The sequence below is a fragment of the Dipodomys merriami genome, unplaced genomic scaffold (assembly GCF_024711535.1).
Source record: "Dipodomys merriami isolate MVZ:Mamm:240054 unplaced genomic scaffold, mDipMer1.0.p SCAF_16, whole genome shotgun sequence".
NCBI classification, from domain to species: Eukaryota; Metazoa; Chordata; class Mammalia; order Rodentia; family Heteromyidae; genus Dipodomys; species Dipodomys merriami.
In genome coordinates this window covers 18,393,631-18,415,737 of record NW_027202937.1, presented here as the reverse complement: position 1 = coordinate 18,415,737, position 22,107 = coordinate 18,393,631, and the positions used below count along the sequence as shown (strand labels likewise).

Genomic DNA, 22,107 nt, shown 5'->3' with positions numbered 1-22,107 from the left:
TATTTCATCTCCTGAATCCTCTGAGTATGTCTAACATTTGTATTTATTCTTTTTTTTTTGTTTTCGTTTTTGTTTTTTGTCGGTTGCGGGGCCTGAACTCTGGGCCTGAACGCTGTCCCTCAGTTCTTTCAGCTCAAGGCTAGTGCTCTACCACTTGAGCCACAGCGCCACTTCCTGTATTTATTCTTTTATGTTGGAAAAATGACTTTAAGAAAATACATACCAGTAGGATTATGGTAATTTTTGGTCTTTTTCTTTCACTCTCCTATATACAAAATCCATTGTAATGTGTTATTAAAAATTATTATTATGTGTTCTTTGAAAAAAAATTCATTGCCCAAATCTGTATTTAAAGCCCAGTGTCTCAGATTGCCTCATGGTCTCCTCTCTTCCTAGATGTTGACAAACAACACATATTAGCATAATCGAGATAATTAAGGACAGCACCAGGTACTATTCTCCAGGCTTCTCTCATTTAGGACCTGCCAATTTCTGTTCCTTCTAACAGCCTGAAGGCGTGGAGATTAACACCTACGAAGTGTGTAGGCTTGAATATAGATGAGGGGAGAGAGAGACAGGCTGCTTCCTTTGATTAAAACATAAGAAGAATAATTATTACAATAACAAAATGGCTTAAGCCTTCTGTTGAGGTCTTTTTCGTCCTCCTCCTCCTTTTTATTATGTATTTCTGAAACTTTTTTTTTCATCTCTCCATATGGCAAATTATTGTCATTGAAAATCTTATTCTTCAGGTGGAAAACATTTTGCCTGAGTTGAATTTAGTGGCCCCTCTGACAGAGGAGTTTTCATTGTTGCCAAGGACAGGAGAATATTACCTCTAGAGACCCAGCAAACACTTTATTAAGCAGTTGTACCAGCTGGAAACAAATTATTGCCTTTATTCAAATTATCATTTGGGATAGGATGCATTCATTTCATGGGAAGCGATCAGGTCAACCTAAACCCAAATTGTAACTAGCCTGTCGGTGATTGGCTGCTATTTTCATATCAAGGCTGTGATTACTTTTAACTTAAAGACTTGTACAAGATGCTGGTGGCTCATGTTGTCTTTCTAGATGAAGAAGATTGTAGTTCTAGGTCACTTTGGGTAGAAAATTCCATAAGACTCCATCTCAGAGGAAGAAGCTGTGCATGATGATGAATGTCTGTCATCCCAGCTACAAGAAGTGGATCATGGTCCAGGTGGATGCCCAGGCAGGATATGAGAACCTATCTCAAAAATAACCAGTGGTTAAAAAAGAGCTGGATACATGGTTCAGCAGTAGTGCATCTGCCTAGCAGGTGCAAGGCCCTAAGTATAAAATCTAGTACTGCCTCCCCACCCAAAAAAAGAGACAGACAGAGAAACACACACAGAGAAAGAGAAACTGATTTCATTGTCACCCATTTCTCTAAGAATTGGAATATTTGTAAAGGTACAGAGGGAAAAAGATATATTCATTGGGCAAAATTCAAATGTAACTTTAATGTACCCTTTGTTTTGCTGTGATTTCTATAAAATGATTACATGCGGGCTCTTGCCAAAGCCAATTTTCTTTTCTTTCTTTCTTTCTTTTCTTTCTTTCTTTCTTTTCTTTCTTTCTTTCTTTTCTTTCTTTCTTTCTTTCTTTCTTTCTCTCTTTCTCTCTCTCTTTCTCTCTCTCTTTCTCTCTCTCTCTCTCTCTCTCTCTCTTTCTCTCTCTCTTTCTTTCTTTCTTTCTTTCTTTCTTTCTTTCTTTCTTTCTTTCTTTCTTTCTTTCTTTCTTTCTTTCTTTCTCTCTCTCTCATTCTCTCGTTATCTATCTGTGCGTCTGCCTGTCTGTCTATTGTGCCCATTTTCTATTTTTTTGCAGAGGGCAAAGAAATATTGGCAGCTAATTCCAAAAGTCCTGATGATCCAGAACTATGTTCTGATCTTGGGGGAAAAAAGCTCCAGCCTAAAGCAGCACTGGCCATGTTATCAGCTATTATCTGCATTCTGTGTGTGTACTGGGAAAATAAAATATAGCAGGGCAGTGCGATTTCAAAGGGTGGAAAGAGCCACATAATTTCCAGGGCAGGGGAAAGAGTCTGTTTGGGGCATTTTTGGTGGGAACTCATCTGTCCTAACAGTAATTTCCAGCTTCCTTTTTTTCTTCTTCTATGTGTAGTCTTTTTGTTGTTGTCATAATGGAAAAATACAGTCCAAGATTGAACGTTGAACAGTGACTACTGGGAAAACTGCCTATTGCTTTCTTACTAGAATTTGCTTACTGCTAGCTTCTTACTGGATGTGAGTTTGTGAAAAAAATTAAATGTCTTCCTATTGGCAACTTAATTGTACTGAGCTTGCTCAAATCCTGGACGGAAAGTTCATTTTGGTCATTTTCATGTTATTCCTTTAAATTCTGCTACGCCTTTTGACCTAGTTAAAACTAAATAAAAATAAAAAATGTCCTCCATGTACTTCTGTGAGTCAGGAACCAAATAGCTTCCTTAAACCAACTGTCTTCCTCAGTTCTCCCACTGGGCTCACTGTGACCCTTGTGGTTTCTTTAGAGAGAAAGAGAGAGGGAGGGAGAGGGGGGGGGCAGAGACAGAGACAGAGAGACAGACAGAGAGACAGAGAGAGAAAGAGAGATAGACAGAGACAGAGACAGAGAGAGAAAGAGAGAAAGAGATAGAGACAGACAGAGAGAGAGAAATCTACTTTGGGTAACATTTTCCTAGGATGATTAAACAGACAAAATTGAAACATTATTCAAGGGCTGAGGTTGTAGCTCAGTGGTGGAGCACTTGCTTAGCGTGCACAAGGCCCTGGGTTTCCAGTACTGGAAACAATTGCCTTCGATTAAATGGAAAGGGAGAAGGAGGATGCTTTTTAGATCAAGACTCTCATTTCTGTAGCTCAGCAGCTAGCTAGCAGCCCAAATATTCCCACTGAGTTTGGTGGCATTGCCTTCCTTGATTGCTTCTCTGTGAAATACAAGTCAGGTCTCTGGAGAAAGTTTGTCACCACCTAGCAACTCCAGTTAATCTAGCTGTTTGATGGAATTCTCTTGCTCTCTATCTGCCACCTGAAGTCTCTCCTTCCCACCACAAACAAATCCACCTTGAAACCAAAGGAGAGATACTTGTTTGTTCCCAGATAAGGAGTCAAGGTGACAGTGGGTCTCTGCAATGGGTCTGTGTAGGCTTAGAGGAGGACAGAGTCATGGGATGTCCGTAAAAATGAGTATCTTTGTGTCCTGAGATTTGAAATGGAATGGGATTTTGAAATGTTTTTTAAAAATTAGGTTTGTTACCACCAGATTATCAAGTCAGCCTAAGGAAGTGAAAGAAGATGGAGGAATGGTAGGCTGGTGCTGACACACTGACCTTTTTTTGCTTCTGGTTCCTTGGTTTGGTTGAACTTGGATATGGGTGCAATGGTACCTTCTTCAGACACTCTATTGTGTCCAAACCAGTGGTCTGTCTTAGGTGGGCTGTCACAGAGACCTCAAACCTGTCCAAAGTCTCAGCATAATGTTCCTTCCTTAAAATGCTGTTCCCTCCTTGAAGTGCTGTTTCCTTTGTAGCTTAAGCTTTCCCAGAGTCCTATTCAATAAGCACGAATCCAACAGCTTCTTTGTCAGGAAGAAAAGGAAAATATCTAGTGTCCAATGTGTTTGCAAAAGGCAGTGTACTACAAAGCCCCGCTTAAAGACTCATAATAAACATGAGAAACTTTCATATCCTTGGCTAATATGGAGTTTCCCAAACATGTTTAACCTCAGAACTCTTCTTTTGTGTAGCACCTACTATACAGAGAGAGAGGGGGGGGGAGAGAGAGAGAGAGAGAGAGAGACAGAGAGACAGAGAGACAGAGAGACAGAGAGACAGAGAGACAGAGAGACAGAGAGACAGAGAGACAGAGAGACAGAGATCAACATTCTGGAAACTACTGGCATGATGATCAGCACACTGGATATAGGACAAATGCCTGGCTGAGTCTCCATTCTGAATTCTAGTTGTTTATATCAGGAAAGTTATTAGCTTTGGGTTACTCATACCTAACGTGAGTGTATACAGCATTGGCCTTGCCTATACCACAGTGATAAGAGGCAGAAAATGCTTATGAAAAGCACTTCTGAAATAATAATGGGCTAGTCAGAAGTATTAGTACATGTGTGAAGGTATTCTCTATAACAGGACTCAACTAACTATGGTCTTCATATTAAATATAGTCTGCTGCCTGATTTTGTAAATAACATTTTATTGGGAAACAACTATGCACCCATCATCTATGTCTGATGACTAGTATAGTGGCAGAAGTGAGTGGTTGAGACCAATGAGCAATATTTTCCTGGAAGGGGAAAAGCAGATGTAGTTTTAGTGTTCAAAGAGCACATACATCCCTGTCTGTTTTTGACTCACAAAACTCAAAATGTTTGCTATTTGGCCTTTTATAAGAAATGAAAATGGCATCTATAATAAAAAAATAGTTTATAGGCAAGGGTATAGAGATGTATGCCTGTAATCCCAGATACATAGGAGGTAGAGATCAAGAGGGTTGAGATTTGAAGCCAGCCTAGATTAAAAAAAAATCAGTGAGACACTCCATATCAACAAAACAAGCAGGTTGTGGTGGCTCATCTTGGTAATTCAGGAGGAAGAGATAGAAGAATCAACCTCTAAGGCTAGCCTGGAAATAAACTTGAAACACTATCTGAAAAATAACTAAAGCAAAAATGTCTAGGAACAAGACCCAGTATGCCAAAAGAATATACTCAAGGACATGTTATATCTATTGAAGGAGAGAGGCCACATATGATATGACACTGGACAAAAGCCTGGCCTACATCCTTGTCTCAGGACCCCATGGGGGCAGCTGGTAGGGAGGACTCCAGGCCCAGCAGTGAATTGGTGAAGTCTCCACACACTGGCTTCCTCCAAGTAATAACTTAGGTGATGAATTTGCCTAGACCCTTGTCCCACACCTGGTCCACTTGACTAGGAGAAGCCGGAAAACAAATGTCTGTGGAAGGAGCAATGTGACCGTTCGTCACAGATACATCATTGTAAGTTACACAGAGAGCACTGGTTACCTGTGAGCTTGTAACTTCCTCAGGGACCCGCGTGAGTGAGAGATCCACTTGCAAAAGCAAGTTTCAAAATATGAATAGGACATGGAAACGTCACAGTGACACTTCCAAACATCTCTTCCTTAGGTCTCCCCTAACGATCACTGACCCACAACACAGAGAAATCAGTGTCCTGAACATTCTTCTTAACTTTATCTAGAGGTTGGCACCCTGCTCAGCTGCCTGGTGATCACAGACTATGAAGGCCAAAAGTGAGGCACAGAAATGCGAGGGACATTCCTGGAAAGGAGAAAGCTCCCACTTAGTTGATAGCAAGCAATTTGATAAGAGCCAGGAGGCTGGGAGCTGGTACATGGCTAAGGGTCCAGCTTCTACTCAGTCCAGTCATGAGTTGCTCATAGTATGTGGTGTGCAGAAAGAAACTTTGGCTGAGGAATGCCTGCAGGCTTCTTTGTGGAGCAGATCTCTGAGTGTGCATTCCATATACCTCATACCTTCTAGTCTTCCTCCCCACCCCGCGTGGGTGTGAGGCTAAGATTGCGTGTGTGACAGGGAAGGACAAAGTGCGTCAGAGTCACTGTGACATTTCAGGACTGTTCATCTTTGGAGAATTCTTCTTGCATGGAATACTGAGCTGTGGGCTGTTGAGATATTTACAAACTCGCAGAGGCAGAGTTAAAACTCATGACTGGAGGGTTAGACAAGCTAATTACCATTCTGCAGTTGACTCCCTCAGCAATGCAGAAACAAACAACCTTTCCCCTGGTTTGGATTTCGTCCCTTTCCAGTCTAGGACCAAATGAGTATGCTACTCTTCCTCATGAAGGGGTCCAGCCTCACGCCTTGCCACTGTCCTACCCAGGATTCCCTGCCCCACCGTCTCAAACCTTCCCCAATAGCTCAACATTTTTTTCTGAACTACCTCAGAACCAAACCTTATTTATTTATTCATTTATTCATCCATTCATTAGTTCATTCACCCATTAATTTATTCATTCACTCTGGTACAGGGGCTTGAACTCAGTGCCTGGGCACAGACCCTTAGCTTGAACTCAAGGCTGGCACTCTGCCATTTGATCCACAACTCCATTCCAGCATTTTGGTGGTTAATCAAAGATAACTCATGGACTTTCCGTCCAGGGCTGGCTTTGCACCATGATCCTCAGATCTCAGTCTCCTAAGTAGAAAGGATGACAGGTGTGAGCCATTGGTACTAGAACTCCAACCTTTTTGCTGCCTTTGAACATTTAGTTGGATCTTATTAGGCTTGTTTTATGAATGTAGACTTCATTCTTTTCTCTCCATCAAGAACATCAGCACCTTCAAACTTCTTCCTTTGAACCTCATTGGTTAACGGTATTGAAAAATGAGCGCTTTAAAGAACTTTAAAACTTTAAACTTTATTGCTATTATTAGTTTAATTCCATGCTTCTGAACAGTGGAGTAGAAGTTTCAGCTGGGGACTCACCATGTTCCACGTAGGACTCAGACCCATCTTGCAGGACAGGGCAGGGCTGTGGAGAGCTATATGCCTTCGGTGCTTGATCTGATGTTCCTTGACCTGCACACTCAGCCTCATTGAAGAGAGTAAAAGGCTCTGCCATTGGGACAGGGCCTTTGGACTAGGGAGGGTTGGAAGGGGTATGGATCTTCTGCGGCTGCCTGTAATGAATTGCCACAAATTATCTGACTTAAATCAACAGAATTGGGGCTGGGAATGTGATTTAGTGGTAGAATGCTTGCCTGGCATGCATGAAGCCCTAGGGTTCGATTCCTCAGTACCACATAAACAGAAAAAGCTAGAAGTGGCACTGTGGCTCAAGTGGTAAAGTGCTACCCTTGAGCAAAAAGAAGTTGAAGGACAGTGCCTGGGCCCTGAGTTCAAGGCCCAGGACTTGCAAAAACAAAACAAACAACAACAACACAGTAACAGAATTATTCTCTTACAGTTGTGGGCATCAAGATCCTGAAATTCAGACCTCTGGAAACAGAACGAATGAGCATATCCAGCTTTCCCTGGGCATCTTGGCTTGGGGCTGTGTCCTTGCTCACCTCCTGGTCCCACTGGCCATCAGAAGGCTGGTGATGGTAGGGTAGGGGGAGCTGTGGGCACAAGTCTGGTCCTCTAAAACCTACTTGTTTCTCTTAGAGAGCATATTGTCAGGACATTAGGGAGAACCTGAGCATATCATCAGGACATTAGAGAGAAGTTGACAAAGTGAAAGATTTGTCAAGTCCTGAGATACAGGCTGATTTTCAGGAGTTGAAAAATCTTTGCACACACAAGAGTGTCTACAGATGGTGTGCTCTTGCACGTGTGTGTGTGTGTGTGTGTGTGTGTGTGTGTGTGTGTGTGTGTGTGTGTGTGTGTGTGTTGTGCTTTACCTACAGAGGCTTCATCCTTCAGTCAAGGCAACCCTAATCATGTTCTCAGCAGCAACACATAACTTGGTGTGAAATATATCATGGCAATGAATACTGCTCGTGACAGGCAGGGTGCTGCTGGAGTGTGGAAAATACATTTCAGAAACTGGGTTAAAATGGTAGGAAGCAGGAGAGGCTAGCAGAGATAAAAACGACAGTTGGAGATGGTCAAATCGACATCCATTCTTCTCTGGATAACCAATGAACTCTTGGGTTTTTGGTTTATCTATTTTAGCATGTAAACATGACAACAAAGCCTTTATTCTCAGTTCTTGCCCACAAGTTCCCCATATCCCTTAAGACCAGGACCAAAGTAAAAATGTTAAAACAAGGATAAAAAAGAAGAGAGAAAGAGAGGTCCTGAATATATGAGCTGATACCTTGATCCAACAAATTGGTTTAAGAGTAAATAAGAATAAATGATAGAGCTGGGTGCTAGTGGCTTACACCTGTAATCCTACCTACTCAGGAGACTGAAATCTGAGAATTTTGGTTTGAAGCCAGGCAGGTAAGTCCCTGAGATTCTTATCTCCAATTATCTAGCAAAAAGCTGAAAGTAACGAAGTGGCTCATGTGGAAGAGCACTTCAGTGTAAAATCTCAGGGACAGGGCCCAGACTCTGAGTTCAATTTCTAGTACTGTCCGAAAAGTAAATCAATCAGAGGAAACTTCAGAGGATTTAAGCACACTTTTAGGAACTTAAAGAATGTTTTTCCATGTGAAATTGGCCAGAACTTTTAGTCTGATTATCAGCCTGTCAAGACTGATAATAACATTGACTATTGGAACTGTTTGCTCGGTCTGGAGGATGCTGGAAGCTCTTCATCATTAAGTACTCAATTAATCACATCATCTCCCCAGTAAGGACTTAACCCTCTCTGTTTTATAGATGAGTAATGGAGGGGCTGAAAAGATGAGATGATGTCCTCAAAATCAGGTGACATGGGGTAGACAGTGGTGATTGACTAAGGTCCCATGATTCGAATTGGGGGTAAGATCAGCTGTCTTTCATGTTAAGGCTTCAAATCGGGTGTTTGCGGGCAGCTCAGCTGTTTTCTATTAGGTAAAAAACCTGCCCCCAAGTGCTTTCCATGCTTCTAAATTCCTCGCTACTTATTCAAGCCCACTAGAATCACCTCCACAAATATGGATTGTCGTGCAGCAAATCTGAAGGCCAGGAAAAACTTGGTAAGCGTGCTGCTTGGGCCCAGCTGTAGACTCAAGAGTTTCCAGCTCTCCTTTTCATGCAGAGGGGAGCCTGAAGAAGATATACACACTCTGGGGACTGTGAGGCCCAAGGGTGGCCCCCATCTTTGCCAGGCTCCCGGGTCTTACAGATGCGACTTTTCATTTCTGCTTTCGAATGGTATGTCCATATCAGGACACCCACTCCTTATGGGGGGAAGGGTTGGTTTACAGTCCATTCCATACCCCAGTGGGTGCTCCTTGTTGAAGACTTTGCCTCTCCACCACCTCCATGACCACCTGCAGAGGCTTTGTGATTTAACATAAAAGATGTAAGTATAGAAAGCATTTCTTAGTGTTGAGAAAAGCAGGGCTCAAGTTACAAGGACTGGCTAGAAAATAGCATGTGGATCCCTCTGCTTGAGTGTACATGGGGTGTAAACATGCACTGAGCTTGGTAGCTTACACTTCTTGGAATAGCATCTCCTTTGGCCCTGATTTGGTACTTGATAACCCACCGGGAAGTGGGGGTGGGGAGAGCAAAGTCAGTCCTGCAACTAAGATGCAGCTGTAGATACCTCGTATGAGTTTTTCAGAAATGTCTTGAGATGTCTAAAGAGGCAGAGACCTTCCAGCATGTGTGTGATTCTGGGTTAACTCACTAGTGTTTGCACAATCAATCTGACATTTGCTCCATTGTAACATATCTGTAGGGCTGAGCATGTAATGCATGTGAACTGTATGTGTGTATGTGTTTGCACAAATGTATGTGCATGTGTGTGTATATGCAAGTGTGTGTAAAAGGCTATTATGCCCATTTCTTCTCAACTCTGTTCAGGACTATTGTGAGTTAGTGTGAAACCTACCAAAATAAGTAAGTGCTACAGATCAAAAGTTCCTGTCCCCCACCTTCATAGTCTGATTGTTGAGTGGGTATCTGTATGCCATTGCCTCTAGCCCTGGAAGTTAATTGTGAATGGTCATATTGGTTGATATTGGTGTATGAATTCATTCTATTTTTAGTCCATGCTGATGCTCAAGATGGGGGTTAATTTGTCTAAGAGCAACAGGGTTTTTTGGTTGTTGTTTTTTGTTTTGGTGGGGGGAAGGAAATACTAGGGTTTGAACTCAGGGTTTCAGCTTGCTACACTAATGTTCTACCACTTGAACCATGCCCCAAATAAGTCTCTTGAGTTTCCCCCCCACACTTTTTATGCAGTTTTTACTTTTATTACAAAGGCGATGTGCAGAAGAGTTACAGTTATATAAGTCAGGTGAAGAGTTCATTCCTTTTTGTACAATGTCACCCCTTTCCTCACTCTCCCAATTTTTCCCTCCTGACCCCATCCACAAGTTCATTTTCATCATAGTGTTTAGTGAGTAGCACTACTGAGTTTAGACTCAGTTTTAAAGAAATGTATATGTATTTGTAAGCTAGACTTTAAAGTGATAACAGTAACACAGATTATTACAGCCTGTTTAGAGAATCTAGGAGGGAAAAGCTGGAAAATATCATTAGTACTACCAGTAATAATAATTTTGACACAGAATTTCATGATTTTTTTGACCCAACTTTATTTTTAAAAAAGCCAGCAAATGTAGGGACTGCTCTCCTTAACTCTGGTTGAAAGGGGCTTTATTCATTGTGGAAGGCCATTTGGAAAGAATAATTTTCAGCCTTTCCTGATCACTTAAGTTAGCCATAATTCCAAAAAGAAAAACTTACTTTCCCACAAACTTAACACCAAGTGCCAATTGACCTTCTGTTGTCTTTGATTCCAGTGTCCAAAAAGTCTTATTTTCTGAGTCTAGTGCATTTGCAGGAGTTGCAGGGGTTATTCAATAATACGCTCAACTGCCCTCAAAATTCTCCCAGCTTGCTACATACGAGCTCCCTGAGAAACTGTCCTCTAAATGAGCTCAGTCTTTGGAATCTTTTACAGATGAAGGCCTTTTCCAGTTGCACAATGAGCAAGTCAGCAATAGCCGGTGTCCATGGGGTGCAGCTGTCCCCGCCTGGTCGGTCATGAAGCACACATCAGGGCGCGTTAACTGAGATGTGTTTGCTTTGGAATGAAGGCTGAGAAATAAGTGGAGGATCCAAATGTAATAAAAAGAAGCAGACGTAAGGCTCTCCTTTTAAACGGCATGGGTAACAGGGTGAGTCGACAGCTTGATGGTTCCACAATGCAGTGTGGGCTGAGCACCCTGCACCTGGCACTGTAGACCTCACAGGCTGGCCCTCCAGGGCAGGATGATCCCTTTCCCAAGAGCTCACCCACATGATGTTAGGAAAACAGCCCCTAATGGCTTGCTTTAAGTTGTGTCTATTAAGGAACGTCTCTATTCCAGAACTTGAACACAAGTCTATTGCAGGAACCGTGTACACTATAGAATGGGAGTGATCATGATGAACTATGGTCCTGGAGTTGTCTGTGAGCTGGTGGAGAAAGTGGGTCAGTGGTATTCCATAAACTATCAGGCTAAAAATGTGCCCATTCACTGTGAATGAGCCCTAATGTGAGCCCAGATGCCCATGCTGATAGACCAGAGTAGGTCCATGGGGGGTAACAGTTCTACTACTGCTGCTGGGGTGAAGGATGCTGGTGATGAGGGAAAAGGTGGATGCAGGACATCTCCCTACCTCATGATTTTGCTCTGAATATCAAAATTGCCTTAAATACACACTTGCACACAAACACCTATACACATACCATACTGCTGCATATATTTGCATAAATGCCCTGTATATATACATATATAAAAAATGAAAAGCTTCCATTTGCTAGGGGATGGGAGAGTCAAGGGTCGCAGCTCTGTGTCACTTGGGAAGACCATGTAGGTGTCAAGGGCTTTCACAAGTACTTTGCCACTGCTGTGGACCTTGAGTCACTAGAATACTTGCATTTGGGAGGGAAGGGTAGAAAAGAAAGAAGACAGGCATTTGGAAGCCTTGGTTCCCAATAAAATATGATCACCATTGATTTGTAAACATTCTTAGTGAAAAGTGATAGAAAGGAGATGCTGTGGTTCCAAGGTGGATCTTTGGAAAAATTGTTTTCTCAAGCTGTAATTCCTTCTGTCCAGTGTGGTAACACTAAGGTGTTAGGGAGGTGGAAGGGAGATGTAGTTGAAGGTCACGGGGTTGTAGTGTGGACAAGGTGACTCCTCCCTGGGGATTCATATATTTCTAGTAGGATCTGGAAAGAAAAGAAAATCCTCACAAACTTCCTCTGAATGGATTTATAAGGACATTGGAGAAGGGCTCCACTGTGTGTTCTTTTGGGTTGGGGGTTAACAAGGATTACTCCAGAGAGCTTGATGGAATGAATGCAAAAGGAGCATGAAAGCAAACCTGAGTGCAATGGGGAGGGGAAGCCCCAGACTATTAGTGCTGGTTTTCTTAACTGCCTTGGTCAATTTGGGGAATATTGTTTTAGCCAGAAGGATCCCTCTGGTGGATACATTATACCCCTAACCTAGAAATTGCTGACATCAACACTCAAAACAGATGGTGATTTTTCTTTCTTAAATTGGTTTAATAATAGAATCCAGAGTTGCCACAGAAGAACTTTCATTACCGGTTTAATCTGGGACGATACAGAAAGTGTGAGAGTGACAAAATAGCTCCAGTCCTGTGGGAAAATATTCATATAATCGATTTAATCCCAGAAGATGATGACAGAAATGGGAATCACCTGGGTATTAGCAGGGCTTATTGTTCGAAGATAGTGTAAGCCAGGCTGGGTGCCTTCTAACAATGATTATATTACATGATATTCTCTAAGGACTTTGAAGATAGCCAGAAAGGTCTATGTCTCTTTTTGGCTGACTGATCATTCCATGATAGCTCTGGTGGGACTTTCTGCTTTGCAGTACATTGCTAAGCAGGCAGAAAGGAAGGTGGTGAAATTTCAGGTGCTTAAAGTAGCTTTTGAGAGAAACAACTCGTGTGCTAACCTTCTCTTCTGCTGGGCGCAGAACCCACTGTAGAACATCTTGGTGTTGATTCATGGAGATGATGGGAAGGATGGGGATGATGAGGTGGAGCATTGAGACTGTGGCCATTCAACACTCCTAGGGAAGAGGGTAGTAACGGACCACAGTGTTGGGATCCCTACACTGAGGGCGTAGAGCCATCTTTGGGTCCCTCTGACTTAGTGATCACATAGCTTTGGGATGGTAGTAATATCACTGAGAAAGTGTCGAGTGTTGATTGTTTGGTTTTCTTTAATGGCAATAGTGGGAATTAAACTTAGGGCTTCATGATTGCCAGGCAGATGCTCTACCACTTGAGCCATACTGCTAGTCTATCAAAGACAGATTTTATGGTCAGGCTAGTTACAGCTGTCCAAGTGTCTACCTTCATCCCTACCCTCATCTACCTTCTACCTGCATTTGATTCCTTCCATCCCTTCTTTAGCCTAGTTATGGTCACCTTCTTGTGTGTAGCAGGGTGGTGGAGGAAGGAGAGAGTGGGAGGGAGAAGGAGGAAGAGAAAGAGGGGGAAGGAATGGGAAGGTGGGACGGAGAGAAAGGAGAAAGAGGAGTTTACTGCTTTCTCCAGATGAAAATGCTTAGGAAGATCTTTAGTTCTGCACTGCTTAACTGTCTTCAAATGAGAGTCACCTGGAGAAGATCTTCAACATAATTATTTCCGTGTCCTGTCCACTTCAAGGTTTGGCCATGGTGATTGTAATGTATAGTCAGGGCTCAGTTGGCTTGCAGTCTGTGTCTGGCTAACATTTACTTTACACTTCTATTGTGCCGGCGTCTCTTTGAGTTGACCCTGTATTGACTCTTACCCGCCTTGCCTCTGACCTTTGACTACAGGGGCTTCCAACCTTTCTTGGTTTCTGAAGCTTGTATTCCCAGCCCCTTTCCTCTACATCTGGAACTAGGATTTGAATTCAGAGCTTCATGCTCACTTGGCTGGCTCTCTTGGTTGGCACTCTACCATTTGAGCCACGCCTCCAAGCCATCATTTTGCTGATTATTTCATAGATAAAGTCTACCTGGGCTGGCTTCAAGCATCCATCTCGTGGATCTCAGCCTCCTGAGTTGTTAGGATTACAGGTGGAAACCACTGATTGCCCCACCTCCACCCCTCCCCCCACTGTGTCACCTTTGAACCCAGCTTTTCCTAGGGAGAACTCCAGTCAGGTGAAAAGGCATTTTAGCAGAAATATTGTCTCTAGTGAGCAGGACAGGATTGTTCTGGTTCCTTCTTCAGTCCCTAACTGTGAGACATGGGACTCCAGGGACAGAGACTTGGGGCACCTCTGGGGTAAGGTCCTCAAGGCTGTAGTAACCATATCCTCAGGGTCTTCCAATCACTGTTGCTGTCCAAGCTCAAGACTCCAGAGGGAGAGAGAAGGTGTGTCTGACGCTGCCCCTCTGCAGCTGAGAGCGAAGGCACCTTTTAGAGAAAGGATATCCCACATGTCAGACAAGTGGGCAGTTTATCAAAGTGATAAACGTGTGGGCTGTGCCCTCATGAAAGGCGCTGCCCCGACACGACATCTCCTCTGGCTGCCTGTGGCTCTGCCACGGAGCTCCTGGGTGCTGTCTCCGCGTCTGCTTCTCTGCCATCTCACAATGGCAGAAACGAAACAGCCTGCGGCCTCCAGACTCTAAAGACAAGAAGAGGCCCTATCCACGGCTTCATTTGCTCGTTTGTGGTACTGGCGACTGAACTCGGGGCTCTGCTCTACTACTGAAGCCATGACCTCGTCCTTTTGGCTTTTCTGCTTTTCAGAGAAGGTCTCTTGCTAAGTTTTCCCCTGGTCAGTCTCAATATCAATCCTCCGACCCCTGCCGCCTCAGTAGCTGAGATTACAGGTAGGTGTCTCCATGCTTGGCTCTCTCATCAAGTTTTATTAGGTCTCACAAACACCTTCTCAGCTTTGTGTCTGTTTATCTCCAGACATGGGAACCTCAATGTTGGAGGGAAAAATAAGTGGAAAAGAGATTTTTTTAATTTAAAAAAGTTTTAAATGAAGAGTGGAAAAGAGTGCTTAAAAATAGTGAAGTCTGCACATCTCAGCTTTGAGTAAAACCCTTGAACTCTGGCTCTCACGGGTGAGAATTAAAGAGAAATTTAGATGTTGTGAACTCCTTCGAAACTCTCATTTGCTTTGGGATATACTGCTGTGCTTCCAAGAAGAAAGCTGCCTATGTGTCCAAAAGCCAAAGCTGAGACAGAGAGGTTTTAAATCCTGCAAAGCTACTGGAATCAGCATTTTCAGGAGAAGGTGTCTTCTTTCTTAAATGCAATGCAATGTAGAGCAATGACTTCCCAGAGCTTAGCATTTGCGATCAGATGTCGCAACCCTGGGTTAACTAACCCTGAACTAGAGCTTTAAAGACCTACTGGTGGATGGGGTGGTAGTATTTATAAAACAAACCAAACAAAAAAGCAACAAACTGAAAAAAATGACCTGACTTCCTAATAGTGAAGTCCTCAAAAGCTACTGAATCAAGTATTCTGTTATATCAAAATATTATTTAAAATCTTTACTTCCTCTTCCTCCTCTGTTCCTCTTTTTTCTCCTTTTCTTCTCCTAGTTCTTGTGATGCTAGAGATTGAACCCATGTCCTGTGAATACTAGTTAAGTGCTTTACTCTTTCTCAAAAAGCCAGCACTGGTGGCTTATGCATGTAATCCTAGGTACTCAGGTGGCTAAGATCTGAGGATTGTGGTTTGATCGTGGCACTGTGGCTCCAAGTGGCAGAGTGCTAGCCTTGAGCAGAAAAAGCTCAGGGAAAGCATCCAGGCAATGAGTTCAAGCCTACAACAGACAACAACAACAAAAAGATAAATTCTATTCATTAAGTAATCCTTTCTTCCTCCTGTAAAGGACCTATAAGATGCAGGATTTAACAATAGAGTTCTAGCCTTGCTTCCTTTTGCATTTACTGCTGGTGATGCTAATGTTGCAGGGAACTGGAATGGGGATTTAAAATGAAATATGGGTTTAAGCTGCCTAGCGAAGCTCAATGAGATCAATAAGAAGCTTCTGTATTGTGAGTTCTTAGCGTTGAGACTAAGGAGGTGTCAACGCACATACATTTCCCAGTAATGAAACTTCAGGATGTGCTTCTTAATGGAAAATAATCAACTGCAATGCAAATTTAATGAACTCTCATGTCGAAATGCAAACCAAATCCAATATCCCATGGAAAATTAACCTAATCAATAATCTAATTCAAAGCTCTATGCTGGGCAAACTGCACTGACCATGTCTGCCTTTTCAGCTGTCACCTCCATGGTGGTGGCCAATCCCTCTCAGGCTGGCCACCTGTCCCTGCAGATCATGTACTGGCTAAATGCTTCTGCCGATGTTCTTCTTTTTATTTCTGTTAGTCATAGAGCTTGAACACAGGGCCTGTGCACTGTCCCTAAGCTTTTTGGCTCAAGGTTAGCAATCTGCCACTTTGAGCCACAGTGCCATTTCTAGGTTTCTGGTGGTTAATTGGAAACAAGAATCACACAGACTTTCCAGCCTAGGCTGGCTTTTAACCATGATCCACAGACCTCATCGTCCTGAGTAGCTAGGATTACGGGCGTGAGTCACCAGCACTTGGCTGCCATTGTTCTTAGCAAGGGTACTGTCAAGCTTATTGTACCCACCATACAATATGAGCCCCTGTAAGACTTTGTGGAGGGGGACCCTCACGAAGTACACAACAAAAATCATGGGAGTTCACATGAAAGAAGGGGAAAGCCCTTCTTAGCCACAAAGCTCCATGTGGGTACCCCTCTTCAGAGATTGGGCTCCCCTTTTGCCTCTTGGCTCTCCACATCCATCTAGTCTACTTTCTTTGAATCATAAAGAATCGTCCTGGGGGTTAAAAAATAGAAACAAGAAAAACAAACCAAGAATCTCCATTGGCACCTCTGTTTCAGAAAATGAGTGAGTTGCTTTGAAGTGGAGACTTCTTCCCCAGGGCCTCTTATCCTCCCTTCTAAGGTCCCCAGAGAAGGGACCACCTCCAAGTACCCCTAATAGTGTAAATAGCATGCAATCACAGGTTTCTCCTTCTCCTATCATGCCTTTTTAGGGGTGTTCTCTGATTAGTGGGTCCAATATGCTTTTCTGGCTCTTAATATAGCTTCTTGGTGTCTAGAAGCTATATTGGTGTCTTGGCGGCCTAATGTGTAGGTCTGGAGGGCAGGATAGGGAACCCAGCTGGAATCATGGATTTTGATTGTCTCCATGGAGCTGTTAGTTGACATCATAGCAGAGGGTGTGATTGTCAGTTAAAGAGATGAAAGATAGAAACAAATTTCTATAATACCCTAGCTATCTAGGAAGGTGTGTGTGTGCACATGTGCACGCATGTTCGCGTGCATGTGTGGGGTACATGTGCATGCACTTAGGAGCCTTAGCATTCAGAGAATGTAGAGAAAAATCACAGGAAAAGATGTCACATGGTTTTGTGCAACTCTTCCTGAGCTAGGAAATGCGGGTCAGTAAGCTCTTAAGCTCTTTGAAGCATATTTTAGAGATAAACAAAGCCTTCCATAGCACTTAATTTATACAGATTCAGAGACTTTGTAGTGAACAACTGTATTTGGAGTAAATGCATCAGGAAGCAAAGACTTAGCAACAATGGCCTGCAAACAATCAGGGCTGTCGGAGCACAGCCAATGTGGTATGTGGTTCACAAACTGCACATGGTACAGATGGTAGGTCCAGAGAGAGAGAGAGAGAGAGAGAGAGAGAGAGAGAGAGAGAGAGAGAGAGAGAGAAAACCCCTTTTCCCAAGACATTCCCCACTCCCCACTGCTCCAATCTCTTAGGAAAGAATTGGAAGCATATGTCAAAATCCACTATTTAGTCATTCTATCTCATCTTGTATAAGTAATGAGTGTGCATAGTAAACTGAATCTAGGTTGTCAGACTTGGCAAATCAAATTATAGGATGCCCAATGAAATTTGAATTTTAGATAAACACTGAATATTTTTTTTAGTGAAAGTAGGCCTCATGCAATCCCCATCCTGACTGCCCACACTAAATCTAATTCTCACAAGAGTGGTAAATTCTGAGTAGAAACTATTATTCCTATCATAAAAGGCCAATGTTAGAGGTCCTCTAGGTATTTCTGTTTCCTCTGGACTGACTATTGGTTATAGCTTCCAGCACTCCAATTTCTCTATAAAAAGCCCCATTCCCTTGTATACCAGTGGCTTAAAGAAATATGAGCCTCCCCCAAACCTGTTCAGTGCTTCATGTGGTCTATTGTTAACCTTTTTTTTCTCTTTTCTTCTCTTCCGGTCACCTTGTCTTCCCTTCCCGCCCCTCCCCCCCACCATGTAACTTTTCAGGTGGTCCCTTGTTTCTGGAGATGACTTCCCTCACTCCACTCATCAGTGGATTTCCTCTGCCTCACCCCTACTTTGAGGTGTCAAACCTTGCCCAATGTGTAGCTGCATTAGAGGATGATAAACTAGTGTCTGCATCTCACCTAACCAGCTAGGTTAGGACCCTCCTAACTCTTCTTGTAGTCCAAGCTTCTTGGACAGAATCAGGAATGAGAAGTGGGGCCTGTCTTCCAGAATGCTGTCTCATTAAGGCTGAGTTTCATGGTGTTTCTCCCAGAGGCTCAGACATTACTCCGGGGGACTCAGGAGCCAGTCCTCAGGCATCAGTCCTTAGGTAAGGAAGAGCCATACCCATTTTGCAGACACTAATTTTAATGTTATTTTATTTTCTAAATACTAGTGTGGTTGGGCACTGCACAATTTCCTTAGGAGCTCTAAAGTCAAGCTCAAAACCTAATAATAATAATAATAAACCTCTTTCATGTTGATTCACCCTGAACTAAGGGATTCTAAGTTAAACTCATAATTCACCATGTCATTGGAATTAAAAGCGCAATTCACGTTATCAGCATTGTCTATTACAGAGAAGAAATAAGAATCCAATAGTAGCCAATTTAACCAATGGTAATGTAGGAAAGACACATTTTATGGGATCCATCTGGTCCTCTGAAACTTTTCTCTCTGGGCATTATTTCAACAGGTGTTGTGGCTTGAAGTCCAAGAGTTCTGATCTGGAGGCTTAGATGCATTTTACCCTTGCCCAGGACAAAGGTATGAATTGCTTATCTTTTTCTCCCAGAGGGTAACTCAACCAGTGTTCTGCTATACAATTTCTATCAGTTTGGTAGCTAAGTATAATTTCTATAGTGGCCCAGGGGGTTGGACCAAAGCAACATCAAGGCAAAACCCAGGAACCACCCGAGCTAGTTAAAACATTATTTTCATGTGAGCTAATGCAATTCCTAGATTTTCATGGAAACAGCTCCACATTATGAAGCAACATCTGGAATCCTGGAATCTCTCTCTCTCTTTTTTTCTCTCTCCCCCCTCTCTCTTTCCCTCTCTCCCCCCTCTCTCTTTCTCTCTCTCCCTCTTTCTCTCTGTCTCTCCCTCTCTCTCTCTCTCCCTCTCTCCTTCTCTTTCTCTCTTTCACTCGCTCTCCCCCCCCCCCCGTATGACACAGTGGGAGAGTTTTACTTCAAGTTGCTCTGCTCTGTGCAGTCATTGTGATTGCATATGTGCATGTGGATGAACGAGTTTGTACATGTTAAAAAAAATCTTTGAGGCTGAAGCCAAACAAGGCCCCTTTGAGAAGCACAGACTTTCCCTCGCCCTCACTCCTTGGAGCTCATGGCTATTTTTACAGTGGCACTAGAAGACTGCAGTTTTGGGAACAAGCCAAATGTTTTGGGTGTGTCTGCTCAGACTCAGAGATCTTTGGAAAATAGCAGGGCCAAAAAAAAATTTTTTTTTCCTGCTGGACTGTAAGCATTTCTGTTCATGTGTATTGTCTGTGGGAGAATCAGGCTAAGTTGCTTTACATCTGGGGAGGGGAAGCCTCTATTTTAAATGCTCTTTGTAGCCTCATTTTTCCATCCCTTTTCAGCTCTTTATTCTGCTGCCAAATCATTGCCCTGTCTAACCTTTACTGTGGGGGTAAACTCCGACCTTCATGGAAATTCTACCATTTCAGGAAAGGAAAACTTCAGCTCCAGCCAGACCTAGAGTCCTGCAATGAACAGAAGCTGAAATAAAAGTTTTACTGGAATAAAGTATTGTCAAATAGTTAACTGAACACAAACATTTTAAATAATAATGTCTCATTTAAAAAAATCATCTCTAGCATTATTATTGTGAAAGATGCTACTTTAGATGGTACATATTTTTTTCCATAGGGCATGGATCCTAATTTCAAATTCTACAATTTTATAATGACAAATCTCTCTCTCTCTCTCTCTCTCTCTCTCTCTCTCTCTCTCTCTCTCTCTCTCTCTCTCTCTCTCTCTCTCTCTCTCTCTCTCTCTCTCTCTCTCTCTCTCTCTCTCTCTCTCTCTCTCTCTTTCCCAGCAGTACTAGAGTTTGAACTCAGGACCTTGTACTTGCTAGGCAGGTTCTCTACCTTTTAAACCATTTGAGTCACTCTGCCAGCCCCCCTCCCCTCCCCTTCCCCTCCCTTTCCCTTCTCCCTCTCCTTCCACTCCCTTTCTCCTTCCCTTCCCCATCTCCTTCCCCTTCTCCTGTTCCTCCTCCTCTTTCTCCTCTTCCCTCCCCCTCTCCTCCTCCTCCTCTTCTTCCTCCTCCTCCTTTTTCTTCTTCTGTCTTAAGGATTGAACTCAGTCTCATACTTGCTAAGCAGATACTCTACCACTTGAGCCAGGGCCCTAGCCCAGTTTTGCTTTAGTTATTTTTCAGGTAGGGTCTTGCATGTTTGCTCTGGGCCAGACTGAGCTCCTTATTCTCTACACAGGGATGACAAAAAGCACCACCATGCCAGTGTAATGATTGAGGCGTGTGGGAGACTCACTAACGTTTTGTATGGGCTGATCTTGACCCATGATCCTCTCAGTCACAGCCTCCTAAGTAGCTCAGATTACAGAGTATGCCACCAGGCCTGGCCTGTATATACTTTTAAGTATCACTCAGATGAAAAGCTATTTTATGAATTATTTAATCTTTCTCCTCCCTACATTCTGATATACTGCCCAGTTCTGAAGGGCATTTCCAGCCACTAAATATATTGTGATATTGCTTTTCTAAATTACTTTACAGATAGTTTGAACATGCCCATTTATGTGTACAATGCATTTTCATCAGTATCATCCCTTCTATCATTCTCTAGACCCTTCTTCCATGATATTTTTTTTCCCAACTTTCAATTCTATGGGCAAGGGATGTTTATGAAAATGGGCATAACTTCATGTTCCATAGAAAAATGTATTCTTTTTTTGGAGGGAGGCAATATCAAGTCATATATTTATTTGCCAATGTGTTTATTTGATTTCCAGAGGAGAATTTCCATATCAGCTTGAGGTCAAGGAATTTTTAGCCAATATGAATAATGGGATAGAAGTCTGCAGGAGCTAAATACAGATTGTAGATTAAGTTATTTCCTACTGACACAGAGAAGTTAGAGCCATCTGACGGGCTCCAGTCTAAGGGGCTCCAAAAGATGGAGCCCAGATCACTATTAACTCACTATAAAATGAAGGTACACAAACAAAAATGCTATTAGCATGCACCCATTCAACCGTATACACAACATCTCTCCATCAAAAGCAGTAGAAAGTATCATTTTGCTATCTATATTGAACACCTGGGAGATGTTTGTGAGTTGCTTGGAGAAAAGGAGAGGACTGAGTCTTTGCCTTGTTGCCCAGTCTTACTGGAAGGCTAAGCCACTTTCCCAGACCCCAGAGTCCAGCCCAAACAAGTCTACCTGCTCACTGAGTCATTCAGCTAATAGATATTCTACCATAGCCCACAGCTCTGAGACAGCCACACAATGGGCTCAGCCTCCTGAGGAACTAGTCCTAAAGGTGGACTGATTAACTAGTGTATTGGTAGGCCAAGGAGTTTGCCTTTTCAATGAGGAGGCAGTGGCCAGGCCAGGGCTAGTGAGACTGGGGATATGGGTAGTATTAGCAGAACATGCAGGACTGAAAGGTTAACTCAGAACCCAGGCCTTGAAGTGAAGGAGCAATTGAAGCTAATTCCAAGGGAGAGTGTACATATACAACCTTTTCCTCTGGTCTTCAGGCCTGGGCTACAGTAGATCATGACTATAACCCTATATATTCAAGAGGCTGAGATCTGAGGTTCACAGTGCAAATGCCCAACCAGACAAGAAAGTCTGTGAGATTCTTTTTTCCAATTAACCAGCAAAAAATTCCCTGCCAAAAGTGAAAGTGTGGCTCAGGGGTAGAGCACCACGTTTGAGTGAAAAAACTACTGGACACTGTTCCCAGGCCCTGAGTTCAAGCCCCAGTACTGGAAATTCTTCATGTCTTGGGTCTCATTTTACTATACAGTGTTTCAGTCTTGATTGGAGGAGAATTTTCTGGACTCAAAATGTGTTTGTGAACACCCTGGCACCTTCAATAGACATA

The 22,107-nt window shown here is 42.9% G+C and overlaps 1 protein-coding gene across 4 annotated transcripts in view; it reads left to right on the top strand.

Moving 5' to 3' along the window:
* The window catches only part of Cdkal1 (CDK5 regulatory subunit associated protein 1 like 1), a 732,742-nt gene that overhangs the window by 624,111 nt on the left and 86,524 nt on the right, over positions 1 to 22,107 (top strand). For 3 of the 4 annotated variants that reach the window (XR_011372241.1, XR_011372240.1, XM_070024471.1), the window contains exon 16: positions 18,702 to 18,772. Coding sequence is in view for 2 of the 4 variants with exons in the window: in XM_070024471.1 (XP_069880572.1) it covers positions 18,702 to 18,731 (30 nt within the window). In the remaining 2 variants the exon portion in view is untranslated. Of the gene's footprint in view, positions 1 to 18,701; positions 18,773 to 19,607; positions 19,695 to 22,107 lie in introns of those variants that run through there. The other variant, XM_070024470.1, reaches the window with a different exon arrangement.